Genomic DNA, 17,416 nt, shown 5'->3' with positions numbered 1-17,416 from the left:
TTATCGTAATCATTTCTCTGTTGGATACGATGTCAAATTTAACAAATGATGAAACACACACACACACACACACACACACACACACACACACACACACACAAACACAAACACACACACACACACACACACACACACACACACACACACACACACACACACACACTCACACACACACACACACACACACACACACACACACACACAGATACACACACATACACACACACACACACACACACACACACGCAGAAAGAAAAAAACTCGAGTCAGCCGAAAGTTTCGTAGGAATGCGGACTGAAACAAGAGCCAATACAATCCATACGAAAAACGCGTGGCAACAAAAACGCGTAACGCAGCAAGCAAAGGAATAATAATTTAAAAATGCGAATCAAGTTCCTCCTGACGTCGCGTGATCCGAGCTGGCGGTGTTGTACGAAACTTCACGGGGGAGATTGAAAATACAGTCCTTCCTATGGTTCATCGCGCACAATTCATCACTTTTCCTTGATCTACAGCATTCGTTTTTCTCCGATGTCGAAAAAAAAAGTGTATTTCGTTGGAAGAAATAATCTTCGAAGCGTAACAGTAAAGACTAATTTTTGGTCGTATTCAGTTAAGCCTCTTCTCCGTCAGTTAGTCTTCTTTCTACGAAAATAAGTTTGGGAACTTCAGTCGATCTTTTAACGATAGTTCATTGAAGTTTGTTGATAATAAAAGATACAAGAGTTAAATATTGTTAAATATTTCTTAATTTTTCCAAGATTAAGGGGGGGGGGAGGGTGGGAGGGGAATTAATACTGAAAGTATCAGTATCCTTTGACCAAATCTATCAGAATCAAAGAAGCTATCGATACTGCCTGAACAACAATTTTCTTCAACGCCAGTTTTCTCAAGCGATTTTTTACTATCAACCACGAGCATATTATTTTACAATTTATACAAGTGTTGCATATAATTTCCTGACCTGTATTTTCAATCGACCCAATCGTAAATTTTCAAACGTGAACGAACCAGGGGATCACGGACGATCGTGTCTTCGATCGAAAAAAAAAAAAAAAGACGTCGCTTCGCGGCGAAAAGACGAAAAATAATAAAAAAAAAAAAAAAAGAAGAAAGTAAAGAACGGAACTATGGTTCCTAAGAGTAAGAAACCGACGAAACAAACTAAATAATAAATGACGGGCGGCTGCGAGGAGAGAGCAACGTAAAAAGACGCTGTCCTCGGCTATTTCGAACTCTCCTTTTCGTCTCTACGCTACTTCGACGGTCCGCGTTTCGAAGGGTTTTTTATCGTTCCGTAACTTTTTGCAATCCTAACCTAACGTACTACGCAACATAGTGTTAATTAATTATCGTAACATTTTTAGCGTGTGCGTGCGTCTATTTGTGCATGCGTGCGCGTGATACAATTAACTATCCAATTGAGGTACAGCTCGGTTGATTTTGCACGAAAACCTTCTTCAGATCCGATCCAGTGAGTTCGGATCGGCGAATATGCTAATATCTGGTGGTCTGTACGGGAAAAACGCTGTGTGTCATGATTTCGACAAATTTCAAAGTTCAGCGCCAAGAAAAAAAAAGAAAAAAAATACGGGAATACAAATTTCACAGGTTCAAAATGGAATAAATATTGCGAGAGAACACGTTGAGTCACAGGATTTTAAAAACAAAAGGAAATACAGTTTTATTTTAATTATCGAACAAAACTGAACTGTTTTTATGCGTTCTGTATCATTATTTCGACAGAAGTAATAATAATATGCACGGTTAACTATGCAAATTGAAAGAAATATACGTACATTTGTATCCTGAAAAACGAAACGATTGATAAGGAGAATTGGTATCGAAAACTTTCGACAGTGTCTTGAAAATGAAAATACGTGACTTGTGTGACTGGTTTTCCTTTACGACCACAGATATGTCAAGCCAGTTTATCGGCCGATTTCGACGTGTATGTTTCCTGGAACAATTAGAGAAAGAAATTTATTAGATAGTATAGCTAATGACTGGACTGCAGATCCTTATGCAAACTCATATTACTGAGAGCGTAACTTTATGCATTGTATTGATTAAAAAAAAAAACCGTTCCTCTGAAAATTAGAAATCCACGAATTATCATGGAGAACGTTAATATCATTAAATATTAACTTTGAACATTTTATATGTTCTTTCGTACTTTAAAATCTCCCGTGAACGCATAAAAATCCGCAGTCTTACCAATAACGAACGACGAATGAGATTTCGAGTTGTCGGTTCGATCTCGCTCTTCGAAACAGCGCCGATACACTTACATATCTTCTACGTTGCAAACTCGAGAGAAACATAAGAAGAGAAAAACGTTCAATCGATAAAAACTCGCTAAAAAAGAGAGAGAGAGAGAGAGAGAGAGAAATAGATAGATCAATCGCAGACGACATTGCGATTTTTTAATCCTTGCTTTTTCTCCTGGAATGTGCGCGTCGAACGGCTGATACGTTTGAACATCGTTCAAAAAGGGAATTTACTAAAAAATAGTAAAGCGATGAACAAACCATTTCGAGCTTAAAGAAACCAGAGGACAAAACGTGTTGATGAAGGAACAAAACGCAGTAAGAAACAAAACGATGCGAAGAGAAAGAGTGAACAAAAAAAGGAGCGAACAATGTAAGAGAACGCAAAGGAGGGCAAGAATAACGATAAAAAGAGATAAAGTGCGGATAAAATGGTAAGAGAGTGAGTGTGTGTGAGAGAGAGAGAGAGAGAGGGGAAACACACACGGATGAACACACGTACACGAGGAGAGAAAATACGGAACGAATTCGACGAAGGTCCTCCGTTGATTTTCCGCGATGGATGGACCGTGCGTTGAAGAAAAAAATAGTGAAAAAAAAAAAAAAAATACGTAGTGAAAGAGCGAAAAAAAGAAAAAAAATGGAGAGATACGAATTCTATTTAACGGACGTGCGATCCAACTGTGCCTCGAATAAAATCTTGAGCGACGTCCCCTCCGACTAAAACGAGAAAATGCTAAAAATGAAAAAAAAAAAAAATCGAGATTCACGAGAAAAGTGAACCGAAAAAAAACCCAAAAAAAAAAAAAAAAAAAGATTATGATATGTAATAGATTGTAAACGTTCACTACTATTCTTATTGATATTATTGTCATTATTATTACTGTCATCATTATTATATTGTCATTGTTATTGTTACTATGATTACCGTCACGCGCATTTTAGAGGAATTATTCACGTGCAATCTGCGATGGCGAAATTCCGCGCGACATTCGTGTTTTTACTTCTTGAGCGTTGCGATGAAGAGAGCAGAAAAAGAGAGAGAATGAGAGAGAGAGAGAGAGAGAGAGAGAGAGAGAGAGAGAGTGACAGAGTGAGAAAGAGAAAAAAAGAATGAAACAAAAGAAAATTCGTGGACACCGGACAGAGAGAGAGAGAGAGAGAGAGAGAGAGAGAGAAATTTTTCCCCGAAAAATACGCTATTTTCTAAGTAAAAAAAAATTCGAAGATAAATTCCATAGAATTTAGTGGAAGATAGCGAATTTTTACACTGGGAAAAGAAGAGTTTTCGAGAAGTTCTATTAATTCTCGATCCTCTCGCGTATATCAATGTATTAATTATTCGACCATCGATCTTCTGGATCGTCAGTTTTCTTTGCTTAAATTAGAATTACTTGCCACAACTTTCTATTACAGTTTGCCCTCGTATAAATTCCGTAATTCGACGAGGAACTTGAGAACTTAAGAATCTAGATTAGAGTTGAGCCGGAAACTCCGCGGGACGAGAAATAGAAAAATTGGTGAAACATAGCGTATATATATATATATATATATATATATATATATATATATATTCTTTTCTAAAAAGAAACTCCTCTAATAATTGAAACTCAAATAAACGATTGTAGAATAAATTATTGCACATTTTTATCTTCAACGACACGCAAAATACATAAACTCTACGACTTTTACGCCTGTTGTCCTCGATTTCTCATTTACGATTCACTCTCATTTTCGATACCGACCTTGATCTCAACTGTAGATCATCGCTACAGAAATATCACGCACTTACGATAAAATAATCTAATCTCTCGGTTCTATTAGCTCACGTTCTCTCTTCACTCGCGCTCCGTTACCGTGAACGAAAAAATCGTCGAGTCACGCGACGATCGATGACCGAGGGATCGATGACTCGGACGACGCGAGACGATCGCTGATCGAGTCTTCTGCTTCCGGTTTCTGCGCTCCGTCCGGTGTCGCGTGTTTAAAAAAAAAAGCGACGAGTTTCGACGTTTCGCGAAAGAGATAGGGAGCTACCATTTCCACGAAGCTCAGCTTTTTGGAAATGATCTCGACGATTTGAATCTCGATCTCCGATCCGTATTGTGGATGGAACGTCGATCGTTCGTCGTAGGCTTCACGTTGGCGGGCAACGCCGACCGAGAAGAGAAGAGAAGAAGAGAAGAAGGAACGAGAATCAACGTGAGAATGCGTGAGAGTACACGTTAGAGCGAGTGTGAGAGTGAGAGAGTGAAATGAAAGAGCGTCGTATAGAGAGAGAAAGAGAGAGAGAGCGAAAGGGGTAGCAAGTGTGCGAGTTGTTAAAAGAAAAAGAAAAAAAAAATCTCTCATCGGTACATTTAATATAACGCTAATTCATTATTACAGACATTATTGGATTTACGGTAAACGGATAAGCGATTGATTACAATTTTGTCCTAATGTTCAGAGAAATAAAACAAGGAAATACACACCCGTTCCCGTTCGTACACTTCCGGTTCTTGCATCGTTACCACGTATCTCCCTCGTCTGTCGCTCGTTTTGACGAATCATTTAGCTTCTCATCCGATTGTCCTCGGTTTTAATTTCTTCGTCGTGCGTGCTGTGTTCTTGCGAAACGATGCATTTTGTTAAATGATTGTTTACCGTTGTTGACATTACTGTTGTTTGTTGCCGCTTTCGTACCAAACGCTTGCCCTTTATTTCGACTTAACTACCCTGGAAGACACAACGATTTTTGTTAATCGATCAGTTAACACTATAACGACCGGCGACGTTGCTGCAGCGTCAATGTGGTTTTCATTACTGAAAAATGAATTGTAATAATGTTTTGATGTACACGTGTTCGTTTGCATACTCATTTATTTACATTATTTATCACTTCATTTACCTCTTACTTTTCGCCGATTCGTAACTAGATATTGATCGAAATTTCTTTAAACGCGACGAAAAATCATGTTTTATAAGTTCATTTTATAAATGGCTATATATTAGTCGTTGTAGTGTTAATGTTTTAATTGACTAAACTGTTTTCCAAATATTGATTTCTGTCGTATTTATTCCTGCTACGATCCTCAAATGTTTTACGCTTCAAAGTCTACTTCAAAGGAATTCACAATGTGCTGAATCACGATACTAAGAACCGATAGAAACATGAAACTCAATTAAAAGCAATAAGAACTTTATCAGATTTCCTTCAGACTTTGAGAGGCTCTTTAGAGATTAGAGAAATACAAGCAGATTTGCCAGAAGAATTAATATAATTATTCTGCTTGACGAAATTAAGTAACAAAATTTTCCCTGAAACTTTTTCATTATCTCTCTTAACATTTGTTATTTTTGCAAATGACGTTTGTAACGTTTTCATATAACTCAACGTCTGAATATATCCGAAGAAGATTCCCCTGATTAATAATGTGACTCGGCATAGTTCACCAAACACGCTGGCAAATATTTAAAGACACACGTTCGAATTTAAGTGATTGACAGGCAAACACAGATTTTCAACGAGCGGCAGATAAGGTGTAATCGTCGCGTTTCACGTTTCTTTCTTTTTCCATCATACATTCGTTATTTCTCAATCGATATATTTCTTCGCTCCTTGTTTGTTCGTCGATCACACTTCGAACAGACCCCAGCAAACAACATCCGATCTTTATCCAATCGTTGAATTCTTCGATGACGTATTTACATTGTTATCTATTCCAATCCATTACTTTTATCGATATCTATATATGTACACGTGTTGTAAGAAAAAAAAAAAAGAAAAGAAGTGATTTATTAAACATTATCGAAGTTGTCGAAGTAGTTTCGTTGAAGTATATAAATACATTTTGCGCAGTAACGTCAGTCACGTATATACACGTATTCTTATTTCTGGTATTTGCTGGGATCTCGTTTCACCACGTCTCGAACACACGTTTCACACGACGACGAATATTTTTTCTTTCCCCTTTGAACTGTCGGTTCGTTCGTAATCGTAATTTGTAACGCGATCTACGTCTCGTACGCTTCGTTCCCTTCGGCGATAGGATTTGTTACCTATGTTAATTAAATGGTTATCTCGACCGATTATGTACGTCGCCATAGTTATTATTATTTTATTATTATTATTATTATTATTATTTTAACGATTATTACGATTGCGGTTAATTTTATTACAAATGCAGCGTTCATATTTTGTTATTAAATTAGACTCTGTTGTTGAACGAAACCTCGCCTTTCGTTTTATTTTTTCCGCTTACGTTTCAGGTCCCGTCCCTCACCCTCATGCTCTCTTTATTAAGTTAAGTCTTTCGCACATATATTTTCGACGGCTGAGACGATTGAGAGACTATATTGTCAAAAACACGTGGAACAGCTGACAAGATGTACGGAGAAGAACACAAAGATAAGTTTGCGTTTTTCAGAACTTTTATTATAAATAAATTCTTTGAATCGATACATCGTGGTATCCTACAACGACGTTCCCTTCCCTCCTTCCCTCCTTCGAATGTCTGAACATCATTTCTCCAAAAAAAAAAAAAAGAAAAGGCGATGCTCGACGTTCGTCCATCCGCCAATTGCAAGCGTCTCTATGTCGCAAGCGTTCCTATTATCGAACGAATCTCTACAAACTTAGCGGCTGCCTACGTTTCTCTACGTGTCAATAAGTTATCTCAAAAAATCGATTAATCTTCGTTAAGCTTCGTTACTTCACACGGCAAAAGGAAACAAAGAAAATGGAGACACAAGTGTTACACAATCGTGACAACAGGCACGTACAATAGTTTTGATCATTGAATTGCGTATCATCAATTAGACAACAACGAAGAGGGTACAGGTGAACGTTCAATTTAAAATTAACACGTAACTGTTTCGGAAAAAAAATTCGCCAATATAAAGTTGTTCAATTTGGCGAGGAAGACGGAGTGTCAGGTTCAGGTTCATGGAACCCTGATATTCATAATTTATATTACATACATCTTCTTATTGTGCAGTCTAAGGCTCGTTTACCGGGAGGGCGAATAAAGTGCATTCCTGATTAATTATTAATTAATTGCAACGGCGTAACATTATCGGAGAAACACGTGTGTGTGAGATAAATAGTTAATCAACAAGTGCACTTTACTTGCATCCTAAATAACGTGTATATATTACATATATATAGATTCCAATTATAGAACCGAACCTGACACCAAAGTCCAGTATAAAATATCCAAAATATCCAACCTTGTTGTATTTCCCTCTCCAAACCAAAAAACTTTATATGTTCGAATGACTGGAGAAACAATTACATTACACGAAACAACATTCGTACACGCTGTACGAACAGAGCCAAAAGAAAAGAAGCGACAGAGAATAAAAAGAAAAAAGAATCTCGGCTTATCTTTCTTGCTCTAATAATACGATATGATACGCAAAGCTTATCATAGGTTAAATATACTTAAATTAACAGTTAATTACTGTTGCAATGGTAAATCATAAATATACGGATTTTTTTTTTTTTGTTGTTTTCTGTTTCTCTTCTGTTTCTGTTCTTTTTCTCTTTTTTTGTCGTTTTTTCTTTGTTTGATTTTTTTTTCTTTTTTTTTTTTAGTTTGAGGACAAACTCGAACTCTGATCAGCCGGCGTCGCAGTAAAGATTGTCCCAATTGAATTCTCAGATCTTCACAGACGACAGTATCGCCGGAAACAGCTTAGCCACCTCGTAATTCGCCGGTCTCGTCGCCGTTCCTCCTCCGGTTCCGACCGCGTCCTACAAAAGAACCGGAATCATTCTGTAATATCTTGTTTCAACCAGTGGATGATAATCTAACGATAAACTACATTCACTGACGCGTACAAATGACCGGAACGAGCTAAACGCGGCGTGCTGCGTCGAGTGTTCTTCTGGTGATCTATTCGTGTGAACGAAAAGGACAAAATAAAATAACATTATTAATAAATTATAATAAACTATAGAATGATAGCCTGAAGAGACATAAAATTACGAAGGAAAACGTTTCTCCTGTTTTATTACTTGTAACATAACGAACACAGTCTTGCACAACACGCGAAACAAAAAAAAAAAACGCCAATAAAAGAATGAATATGCTGATCTCGTGTATTTGGAAAGAAAAGTAGATTACATAATTTAATGTATATAAATATTCATATATGACATTCGAGAGAGCGTAACACTTTGCAGACGTACTGTTTCTGTTCTTTCATTTAAATAAAGAAAAGAAATGATTTTCATTGATTGGTTTAATGGTAGAATTCTAGATGAAATCATCTAGATGGCCAACGGAGGAATGACGAGAGGAAAATCAATGATGTTGCATAAGTTTCGTTCGACATACGTTACGTGCTAGCTAGTATTAATCTAATATTGGATAAAGACACATATGTAGAGATAGATTTACGTGAAATACCTGTCCATACCGTGACTTAGTTCGTTAGCTACAATATAAAGAATTAATACCGTTTTAAACTTTATTTTGGAGTAGAGGAGCACGATTGTTTGTCGTTCGCGATAATCTTACAACGATTAGAAAAAAAAAGAGAAAGAAAAAAACACTCGACGGTGAAAAACACACAATATTAAAGATATTTCGTATTTTGATTAGAAACTTTATTTTCATCGCTACAATAATTCGCAATGATAAAATACCGATATGACATTACATGCATATGTCATTTAATCGACGTTTAGTCCTCTCTCGTTCTCTTTCTTGTATACATATGAAAATTTCTTATCTACATAGAAAATTACAAAACTTTTTTTTCATCTTTATTAGTACTATTATCGTTTACGTCATATTCACCGTCATACTTCATTACTATGTCATCCTTTTAATATTGTTATCGGTTAGGTCATACTTTTTTTACCGTCAACTTTTCTGTTATTTTTTCCTTCTTTTTATTTTTTTAGCCTCTAAGACTGTACTTCATTTCATCCTTCTCTATTAAATTTCTTTTTCGCTTTTTAAATAACATAGAATTAGAATAATGTAACATAGAATTTGTAAACAAGCCCCCTACATCTATATATAGATATCTTAGAATTTCTTAAAAAAAAAAAAAAAAAAAAAAAAAAAAAAAAAAAAAAAAAAAAAAAAAAATGTACATTAAAAAAAACAGAATAGAGTATGATGAAAATTCATGGACGTAATGGTGGAATTACAAAAACTATGGACAAGTTCACAAATGTGAATAAAAAGAAGCTGTTAGATAAAAACTCTGTACATCGTTATTTACTCCGATACCTGCACGTTAAACGGGAAAAGCAGCCGAATTTCTTCAGTACTTTACTCTTAATTACGTTGGTCATACTAATGTAGCGTACTATCGGAAAATCTTGGAAAGTATTATAAGTTTTCACTACCTCTGCGTATCTGATTCAGACATGCCAGCATTCTGATCATAAATACAGCCGGTACAGTCATTGTGTCTTTCGTCTCTTCCAACATGACTGCGTTCCTCTTTTTCAGCTGTAAATTGCACGTGTATTTCATTACTCTTGTATATTCCACCATATGTATTAAATGATGAATAACACACAAGGACTTACATCTTCTGCAAACTTTTCATCAAAACTGGACTCCACGTTTATCGGTGCCCATAATTTAACGTCGTAATCAATGCCAGCTGTTGCGAGCAGCGGCAAATACGGATGTGGTTGCAAACAGTTAACGACGTGTTGATCTGCTTCCAGTAACATACACAATTTCGCCGTGTCTTTCTCCCACACGAACACGTGGCCGCAATCGCTACCCGACATGACGAAATCGTTGCCCCAAAAGTTTGCTTCTTTAATCATGGTCCTAAAGAAACTAGAGTCAAACGGAGGGGAAGACCAACCAAGATCAGAAAATATGGCGGCCTTATACGATATATGCCACACCGTTCGAAGGCTTTTTCGGAATTCAAAGCGTGTCAACAATTATGGTTTCCGACAGGAACTCAAAACATCATTGCACGGACACATTGAGTACAAACGTTAAAACACTGCGTACATGAAGATGAAGGTTTTCAAAAAACCAAACTCGCCAAATAGAATTGGTGTTTTAACAAAATTCTACTACTGTTTTTTTTTTTCTACGACGTTACCCTTGTTGATTATTATCTAACATTTTAGCCGATTAAAGAGATCTCGATTGCAACAGATTTCATGTTAATCATTTAGTCACAAGATTCAATCATATATAGCCTTCTCAAGATTTCGTCATTTGTTTCGCGTGAATTGCGTTAATCGTTGGCGACCACCACATTGAAGTTACAACAATGAAAAAAAAAAAAGATAGCAGTATACCTAGCGTTACGGTGTCCCATGTATTTCTGCTTGACACGAAGCTCCGTTGCACATGTTTTATCGAAACTCACTGATCCTCGGCGCATTCGAACATCTCCCATGGCCTCTTCCATTTCTGTTTCTGCTGAACTTCCTAATCTGGATTATTTAAAAAAAAACACATACACAACTTTTTAATCAAATATTTCATGTTGCGTCGCGAAAACGTTTTGTTGCTAATTATAACAATATTTATAATATACCTTCCATCAGCTTGTATATCTTCATCGTCACTATCACTAAAAGCGCTTTCATCAGTCTCTGTCAAAAAGATAACGTATTTGATTTCTGATCTTCTGAAAAACACCGTCTATTTATGCTCTATCTACTTACTTTCTTGCGTATCACTATATCGTATATGTTTGTCATGATGTCTGCCCGAGAATGTTCCACTACTTCCAGATGGTCCTATAGTGCATAAGTGGTATAATAATATAAAATAGTACGAATAATAAAAAATAATATAAATAATAAATAATTTTATATTCACCCGCATGATAACCATCACGGATCATCTCATCAGCTACACCAAGAGATATCGTTGCACTTGTTGAACTTTTATCCGTATAAGTTAAACTTACAGCAGGTTCACTACCATGCCTGTAAGTAAAATGTAAACGAATAAAAACATTCCATTTGCTGAAGTATGAATTCATTTAATATTACTCTTTCTTGGATATCATACTTTTCAAGGAATCCGACTCTCATTTTCGTCAGTCTATCTTGAAGGTTTTCCATCATGTGACCTTCTTGTTTAGTCTCCATACTGCTACAAGGAGAATCATCATTGCTACTTTGATCATCTTCCGGTAGATCATTAGTCTTATCGATAGTACGCGATGAACACGGTTGAACAGAACAAAGTTCCGTTTCTACATGACTAGATTCAGTTTCCATAGGAACATGTGATTTGGATTCGACTGGCGACGAACTCCCGTCGGTCATTTGATTCGAAGGCATGGTTTCACTGGACATTTCTTCTTTCGTTTCTGCAGAAAAACTCGTCCCAGGTTTACTCTGTGTACCGCTAGTACCTGGACTTTCTAAACTGTCAATCTGTTGTTCTGGAACAGCTATGAGTTATCCGCATTAGTCCGATAATTCGATAGAGACCAACAAATAACTTCATGTACAACACAATCTAAAAAAATACCTCTTTCTTGATTAGCCTCAGTCAGAGGTCTTTCAACTCTTTCAGTTTCGTTGTCTTGTCTCTCTTCATTTGACTCCGTAACGTTTTCATTGGTATTTTGAGTGTTATCTTGTTGATCGATCACGCCTTCTAAACTATCTTCGCCGCCGCCGCATAATGCAGCTCTAGTGGCTGGATCATTCAACATTCTACTGAGAACATCCGTCATTCTTTGCATCAATGAAGTTTGAAGAACAGGTCTGGCTTGAGCAATTTCTAGAATGCAAGGAAATAAGTGTGCATGTTGTTGTATCGTCAAATTAAAAATAGCAGACATTTAATTTTCATATACCTGTACCACTACGTCGACCGCCCTCGCATTCAGGCCGAGCATCGGGGCCAGTATCGGACCAATCTCCTCGAAGTCTTAATCTACGCACTGGTAGTGGCGAGCGTAATCTTTGCTTCTTACTTTCACCTTTTCTAACTGCGACGTCTTTCTTTAACTGTACACTAGCTTGGTCCTAAATAAACCGATCGATTTTGTACCTGCATATATTTCTGTGAAAGGAAAATGTTTTTCTTACCTTTACATTAAACAGATAAAGATGATCGCTGCTATAACTAACAAGAACATCCTGCCCATCTGGGCTATAATTCAAAGATGTTATTCTGTAAGAATTCCCTTCGAATTCCGGCACTGTGAAAGTGCATAAGGCCTTCACCGCTCCAGGTGTATCTGTCCACCCTGCAAAATTGTTTAGATGCATGTTTCAATTGCTTTTCAATTTTTGGATTCTTTCATTACGTTAAATACTCCAGTTACCAGTAGCTGGAGTTCCAAGTGTTCTTCTATCAAGTATTCTAACAGTACCATCAGAACAACCTATTGCTATTTGATGAGGTGAAGCAAGATTTACAGACAGAGCAGTTACAGCTCTTTCACAAGAAACTAACACATCCTCCATACACCTTGAGGCATTACACTTGTCCTTTATTCTAAGATCAAACCATCTTACAGTACCGTCTTCTCCACAGCTTAAAAAATTATACGGTTCACCAGGTATTGTCGCTATTTCGTACGTAGTACCGACATGACAATTAAATTGATTATTAAATGTTTTCGTTCCTCTTAGTAAATCTGTAACCAAAGTTCTGCTGTTATGAATCATTACATTACGCCAGCGTATCGCCGGGTTTAATCGAAGATCATTGAATTTTCACCTGTATACAAAATAATGCCATCACCACTACAAGAAACTATCCGATGATCACAACTATTAGGCAAAAATTTTGCACTAAATATATTTGCTCTATGACTGGTCTTATAGTCTGTTAATACCTGCAAATAAATGAAATTTATTGTTTTTGTTTATGTTCACTTCCCTACAGCAGTAAATATATATATCTTATCCTATTTAATTAGTGAGATAGTTCTAGATTGATGGTTCTAAATGATAAAATTAGCATACATGTATTACACACAAGGGTTTTTGTTCATTTGGCAGAGCTACTGCATTTCTATCTATGTCAATGTTAGACCTTGACTAGAATTAAACTATCTATGACATTTCCTTGAAAAAGGATTATTGCCAATGATATTCCCTTAAGTGCACTTCTTTTTACTAAATCTTGCTTCCACTTATTCTTATGTAACAGATTTTTTGTAAATAAATCATGACACATTTGATAGATATTAACATGATATATGAGAAATAATTTTATCCTATGATGTGTATTATAGGTATTCAGATATATTTATAGCACTGTCATAATATAATAATACTGACAAATTTAATATTATCAGATAAAAAATGCAAAACTACTTATTTCTTATTAATAAATGAACAAGAACTCAATATTAAAACTCAGAAAGAAACACATGTGTGAGTCTTAAATTGCTTTGTCAAGGGTGAAAATATAAATAACCTTGGCACGGAACTTTACAAGATATACAAATATAGGTAAAATTAACACATGCATATCATAAAATAAAAAGTATTTTAATGCAACAAATATATAAATTTATTTATAGCTTGAATCTTTCTGCGCAAAAATTATCAAATAAAACAAAAATTATCAATTAAACAAACTGATCAATAACAAATTAAGATTATTTGTTTTATTGTAATAATAAAATTAATTAATTGCAGCAGCAGTCTTGGACAAGCTCCTGATTCAATTGAACACAACATAACGAATCAATGACAGTGAAGTACTTACCTCATAATTATAAGCATTTGTAAGAACAAGATGCTGGTCGTCGCTACCAGACAATATCAGTTCTCCAGTAGAGTTCCAACACACAGAGTTTACACAACCATTATGAACTTTTAATCGTTTCAATAATGCCATACGTTGCATCATTTGAAGGCTTGCTAAAATGCACATATACGAAGCATTTCAAATTTCAAGCTACTTGTCAAATACAATCATTTTATATCTCGTCAATTATTTTTATGAAAAAAAAACTAAATCTAGAAGAATCTATTACAAGTCATTACAGTTTATGAAACATTCCAGTGAAATGCAAGATCATACGATTTCTAAACATATTTAATAATTCCCTTTCTCATTGTGGAAATAAAAGAGCAAACATCTTGATATTTTACATCATACTACACTGTACAGTAACATTGTCAAATTCTCGCTTGAAAAGCATAACACGAAATACCTTTACTGCTGGAGTAAAGCTTCAATCTGGTATAATCATTGTACGGCTGGTAATAAATGTCACGAAATATGTTTGAGCGTGTTTTCTTCATGATTGGTTTTTAAGCGTTACGATCGAAATTAAACGTCAATTTTCGGTGCGCATCGATCCCGTATTAATGTCAAATTTCTGATGTCCGTGGTGACTGGCGAACGAGGTCTGTCAATGAAGAAAACGTTTTCTCATATCGACCAAATCAGAGAATGTGCAACGTGCTCTTACGCAGCAAAAATCCACGAGGATCGTACCAAAACGACATGGCACTGATACTAAAAATAAACTCCAAAGCTTCGAAAATTTGTGCAATCGGACGAATCGCGATTGCTTCGGGCCAGAGAACAGCTGAGCGAATGTACACAGACAGTACTGAGAAGAAGTGCGCGAGAGCTCGATCATTTCATAAGAGTATAATCGATGTCGACAGTGACGTGGCGCACGTTCAAAGAGCCCTGCCTTTGTGACGTTCATGACAGACTAAAGGACAAAGGATATATATTTTTATATGTAAATTATGATATTCTTAATAAGAATAATTATTTGCCTATCTAAGTTTCACTTGCGCTTTCACTTTTAAATAATTAATTCCGATTATATATTTTGTTGTGTATCTATCTTGATATGCCATGAATATAGTTGCAGATCTGTTCTAACATTTGTGGCGCGGATTTCAATTTTAGTTGCAAGATTTAACTAACACGATATTTTAAATTATGCTATTACTGATAAATACAAATTCAAGAGTTATTAAGAAGATCATTTGAAGTTTAAAAAATATAAAATTCCGAGGATTTTTTCTATTGAAGATCGTGTAACATGTATAAGCGAAGAATTCGTAAGAGTCAATTAAGGTAGTTTTCATCGAGGGAGTCTTATCAAAACGTTTCATGAATATTCGCCGAGACGATTCTCATGATAATCTCAACGATTAAAAAATCTATCGATATGTATATATACATATCGAAATCGTCTATCGAGTTTACATTTTTTGAGGAAGATTCGGTGGAGAGTGTGCCAAGTGATTTCATCATTATAGTGATTCGTTCGTTTCCGACTCCATTATTATCGCATTTTCTATATTTCTACAATCAACAGGGGAAATAAATGTGCCCTTCAAGAAGTACTGACCTAGCCGCGCGAGGGCTACATAAGGTTATGAATATTTAGCATTTCAAAGAGATCCGATCAGCGTGATAAAAAGAAAAAACATCGAAAGTGATCTGACATTATTTTGCGGCAAAAATGACAGTTATGGATTTTTTTGGTTGTGCCTTTTTGGCATTTGGCCCGCCGTTGGCCATGTTTACATTCACTGTCGCAGCCGAACCCATTAGAATCATCATACTAATAGCCAGTGCCTTCTTTTGGTTAATTTCTTTATTATTGTCGTCGGTGCTCTGGTATGCTGTGGTGCCACTACAAAATCACCTCGCGTTTGGACTTATATTTTCCGTATTATTTCAAGAGGCATTCAGGTGATTAAATATAGAAATTTATATTCTCCGTTAAAACACAATATTTTGCATATGTTTCTTTCCTTTGAAAGCTTTGAAAGATTATATATTTTGATATTCTTGTTGTTTTTGTACAGGTACCTCTTGTACTGGGTACTGAGGAAAGCTGAGAGAGGATTAGACAAAGTAACAACAACACATGTAGCAGATAGCAGACATGTGTTCGCATATGTATGTGGTTTGGGTTTTGGTTTTATGAGTGGTGTCTTTGCACTAGTCAATGTGCTGGCAGATGCTGTTGGACCTGGAACAATGGGACTTCGACAAGGCACAGAGTACTTTTTTATAATATCAGCGGCTACAACACTTTGCTTTATCTTGTTACATACATTTTGGGGTGTTGTATTTTTCTCTGCCCTTGATAGAAAAAATTGGGGACAAGTGATTTGGGTTGTTGGTTCACACTTGTTTGTATCATGTATGACCTTGTTAAATGTATACCAAGCTTATATAGCTACCACTTTATCCGCTTATGTTGTTCTTATGATAACAACTGCACTTGCGTTTAAAGTTGCAGGCGGCAGACCCCAAAATGTAGTTCAATGTTTTTCAAGACAGTAAAAGAGAAAGCTTTCATAAGAAAGTTAAATATACATAATTGTGTTTGACCCGATTGAACATCACAGAATGATGAAGTTTTTTTCCTTAGCCATTAGACCACGAGGAGATTAATCATTGCTCTGATTTTACACTGTGTGTAAAAAGATATGATGTTAAATTAACAAATCATATCTTGTTTTTTGATATTAATAAGCAAATCTATAATGATCAAGAATATATTCATAAAGATCCAAGATATGTTAGTCCTTACTTGATAAACTTTTACACTTGACCAAACTGCATAAAACATCTATTAAATGTACCAGTATTATTTGTCTTTCAAGTGTAATGTTTTTTCTCAAAAAGTTGTATTAAATGGTAATACGTTCTAGCACAGAATTTTGTGGTCAAGCTGCTAGTCCGTCCCTTAACCTATCGAAACAATTGTATAACCAAGACGTGATAACGTTTCGATCTAAAATCTAATCATACTAAAATGTACGATATTCTCTTTGTATTGCAAAGAAAAAAAGAAAAGGCAAAGTTTAAAATGAGTGTAAGTGTACATATGTAAGAATGTATGTATACATATATAATGTACATGTTCTATCAAATGGACAGAGTAAATTTATGCATCAATTCACGCCTTACATTTAAAAACATAACTATTCAAAACAGGTTATACAAATGACGATAATATGTAAGGAATTGTTCAGTAGTTTTTGTATATGTATATAAGATCCATTAATAATTGTAATTTAGGTGTTCAATATACATCTGTATATTTGGCATTATGTTTCACTTACTATTTCATGATTTATTACTCGATTCATATTACATTTCATATATCATTCAAATAAAAACCATTTTTGTACAATTAGAGATACATTTAATTATGATCCCTAATCTCAATAACAGATACCACAGGATGAATTA

The 17,416-nt window shown here is 35.5% G+C and overlaps 2 protein-coding genes across 6 annotated transcripts; one reads left to right on the top strand and one right to left on the bottom strand.

Annotated features, from left to right (window-relative positions):
• Positions 1-7,779: 7,779 nt before the first annotated feature.
• LOC122531183 (DDB1- and CUL4-associated factor 6-like) lies at positions 7,780-14,817 on the bottom strand. Of its 5 annotated transcripts, XM_043658900.1 has the most exons (16): positions 14,678-14,817; positions 14,391-14,588; positions 13,940-14,094; positions 12,941-13,058; positions 12,543-12,857; positions 12,304-12,464; positions 12,069-12,240; positions 11,738-11,992; positions 11,270-11,657; positions 11,075-11,184; positions 10,918-10,992; positions 10,788-10,845; positions 10,546-10,683; positions 9,805-10,066; positions 9,619-9,724; positions 7,780-8,007 (listed from the first exon to the last, which is right to left on the bottom strand). In XM_043658900.1, the coding sequence occupies exons 2-16, from the start codon at positions 14,479-14,481 to the stop codon at positions 7,949-7,951; spliced, it is 2,463 nt and encodes an 820-aa protein (XP_043514835.1). In that variant the 5' UTR covers positions 14,482-14,588; positions 14,678-14,817; the 3' UTR covers positions 7,780-7,948. The 5 variants fall into 5 exon arrangements, 4 of the variants coding, with proteins under 4 accessions (XP_043514835.1, XP_043514836.1, XP_043514834.1 ...); XR_006307215.1 differs by having other exon boundaries at positions 9,500-9,724; positions 14,391-14,817; XM_043658901.1 differs by having other exon boundaries at positions 11,270-11,648; positions 14,391-14,817.
• Positions 14,818-15,337: 520 nt separating this feature from the next.
• LOC122531203 (gamma-secretase subunit Aph-1) lies at positions 15,338-17,054 on the top strand. The gene is made up of 2 exons (XM_043658934.1): positions 15,338-15,901; positions 16,018-17,054. Exons 1-2 carry the CDS (start codon positions 15,669-15,671, stop codon positions 16,499-16,501), a joined length of 717 nt encoding a protein of 238 aa, XP_043514869.1. The 5' UTR covers positions 15,338-15,668; the 3' UTR covers positions 16,502-17,054.
• The last annotated feature ends 362 nt before the right edge of the window (positions 17,055-17,416 follow it).

This window comes from Frieseomelitta varia, unplaced genomic scaffold, assembly GCF_011392965.1.
Source record: "Frieseomelitta varia isolate USP_RPSP 00005682 unplaced genomic scaffold, Fvar_1.2 scaffold_38, whole genome shotgun sequence".
In the NCBI taxonomy this organism is placed as follows: domain Eukaryota; kingdom Metazoa; phylum Arthropoda; class Insecta; order Hymenoptera; family Apidae; genus Frieseomelitta; species Frieseomelitta varia.
This window is presented reverse-complemented; position numbering and strand designations above follow the sequence as displayed.

What these genes read in the sequence shown, in the direction of transcription:
- LOC122531203 (XM_043658934.1), top strand. Translation starts at nt 15,669, where the DNA reads ATGACAGTTATGGATTTTTTTGGTTGTGCCTTTTTGGCATTTGGCCCG. An exon ending in TTATTTCAAGAGGCATTCAG is followed by an intron (nt 15,902 to 16,017) that starts GTGATTAAATAT and finishes GTTTTTGTACAG; the next exon opens with GTACCTCTTGTACTGGGTAC.
- LOC122531183 (XM_043658900.1), bottom strand. Translation starts at nt 14,481, where the DNA reads ATGAAGAAAACACGCTCAAACATATTTCGTGACATTTATTACCAGCCG. An exon ending in GATATACAAGCTGATGGAAG is followed by an intron (nt 10,684 to 10,787) that starts GTATATTATAAA and finishes TAAATAATCCAG; the next exon opens with ATTAGGAAGTTCAGCAGAAA. An exon ending in ATGGGACACCGTAACGCTAG is followed by an intron (nt 10,067 to 10,545) that starts GTATACTGCTAT and finishes GTTTGACTCTAG; the next exon opens with TTTCTTTAGGACCATGATTA.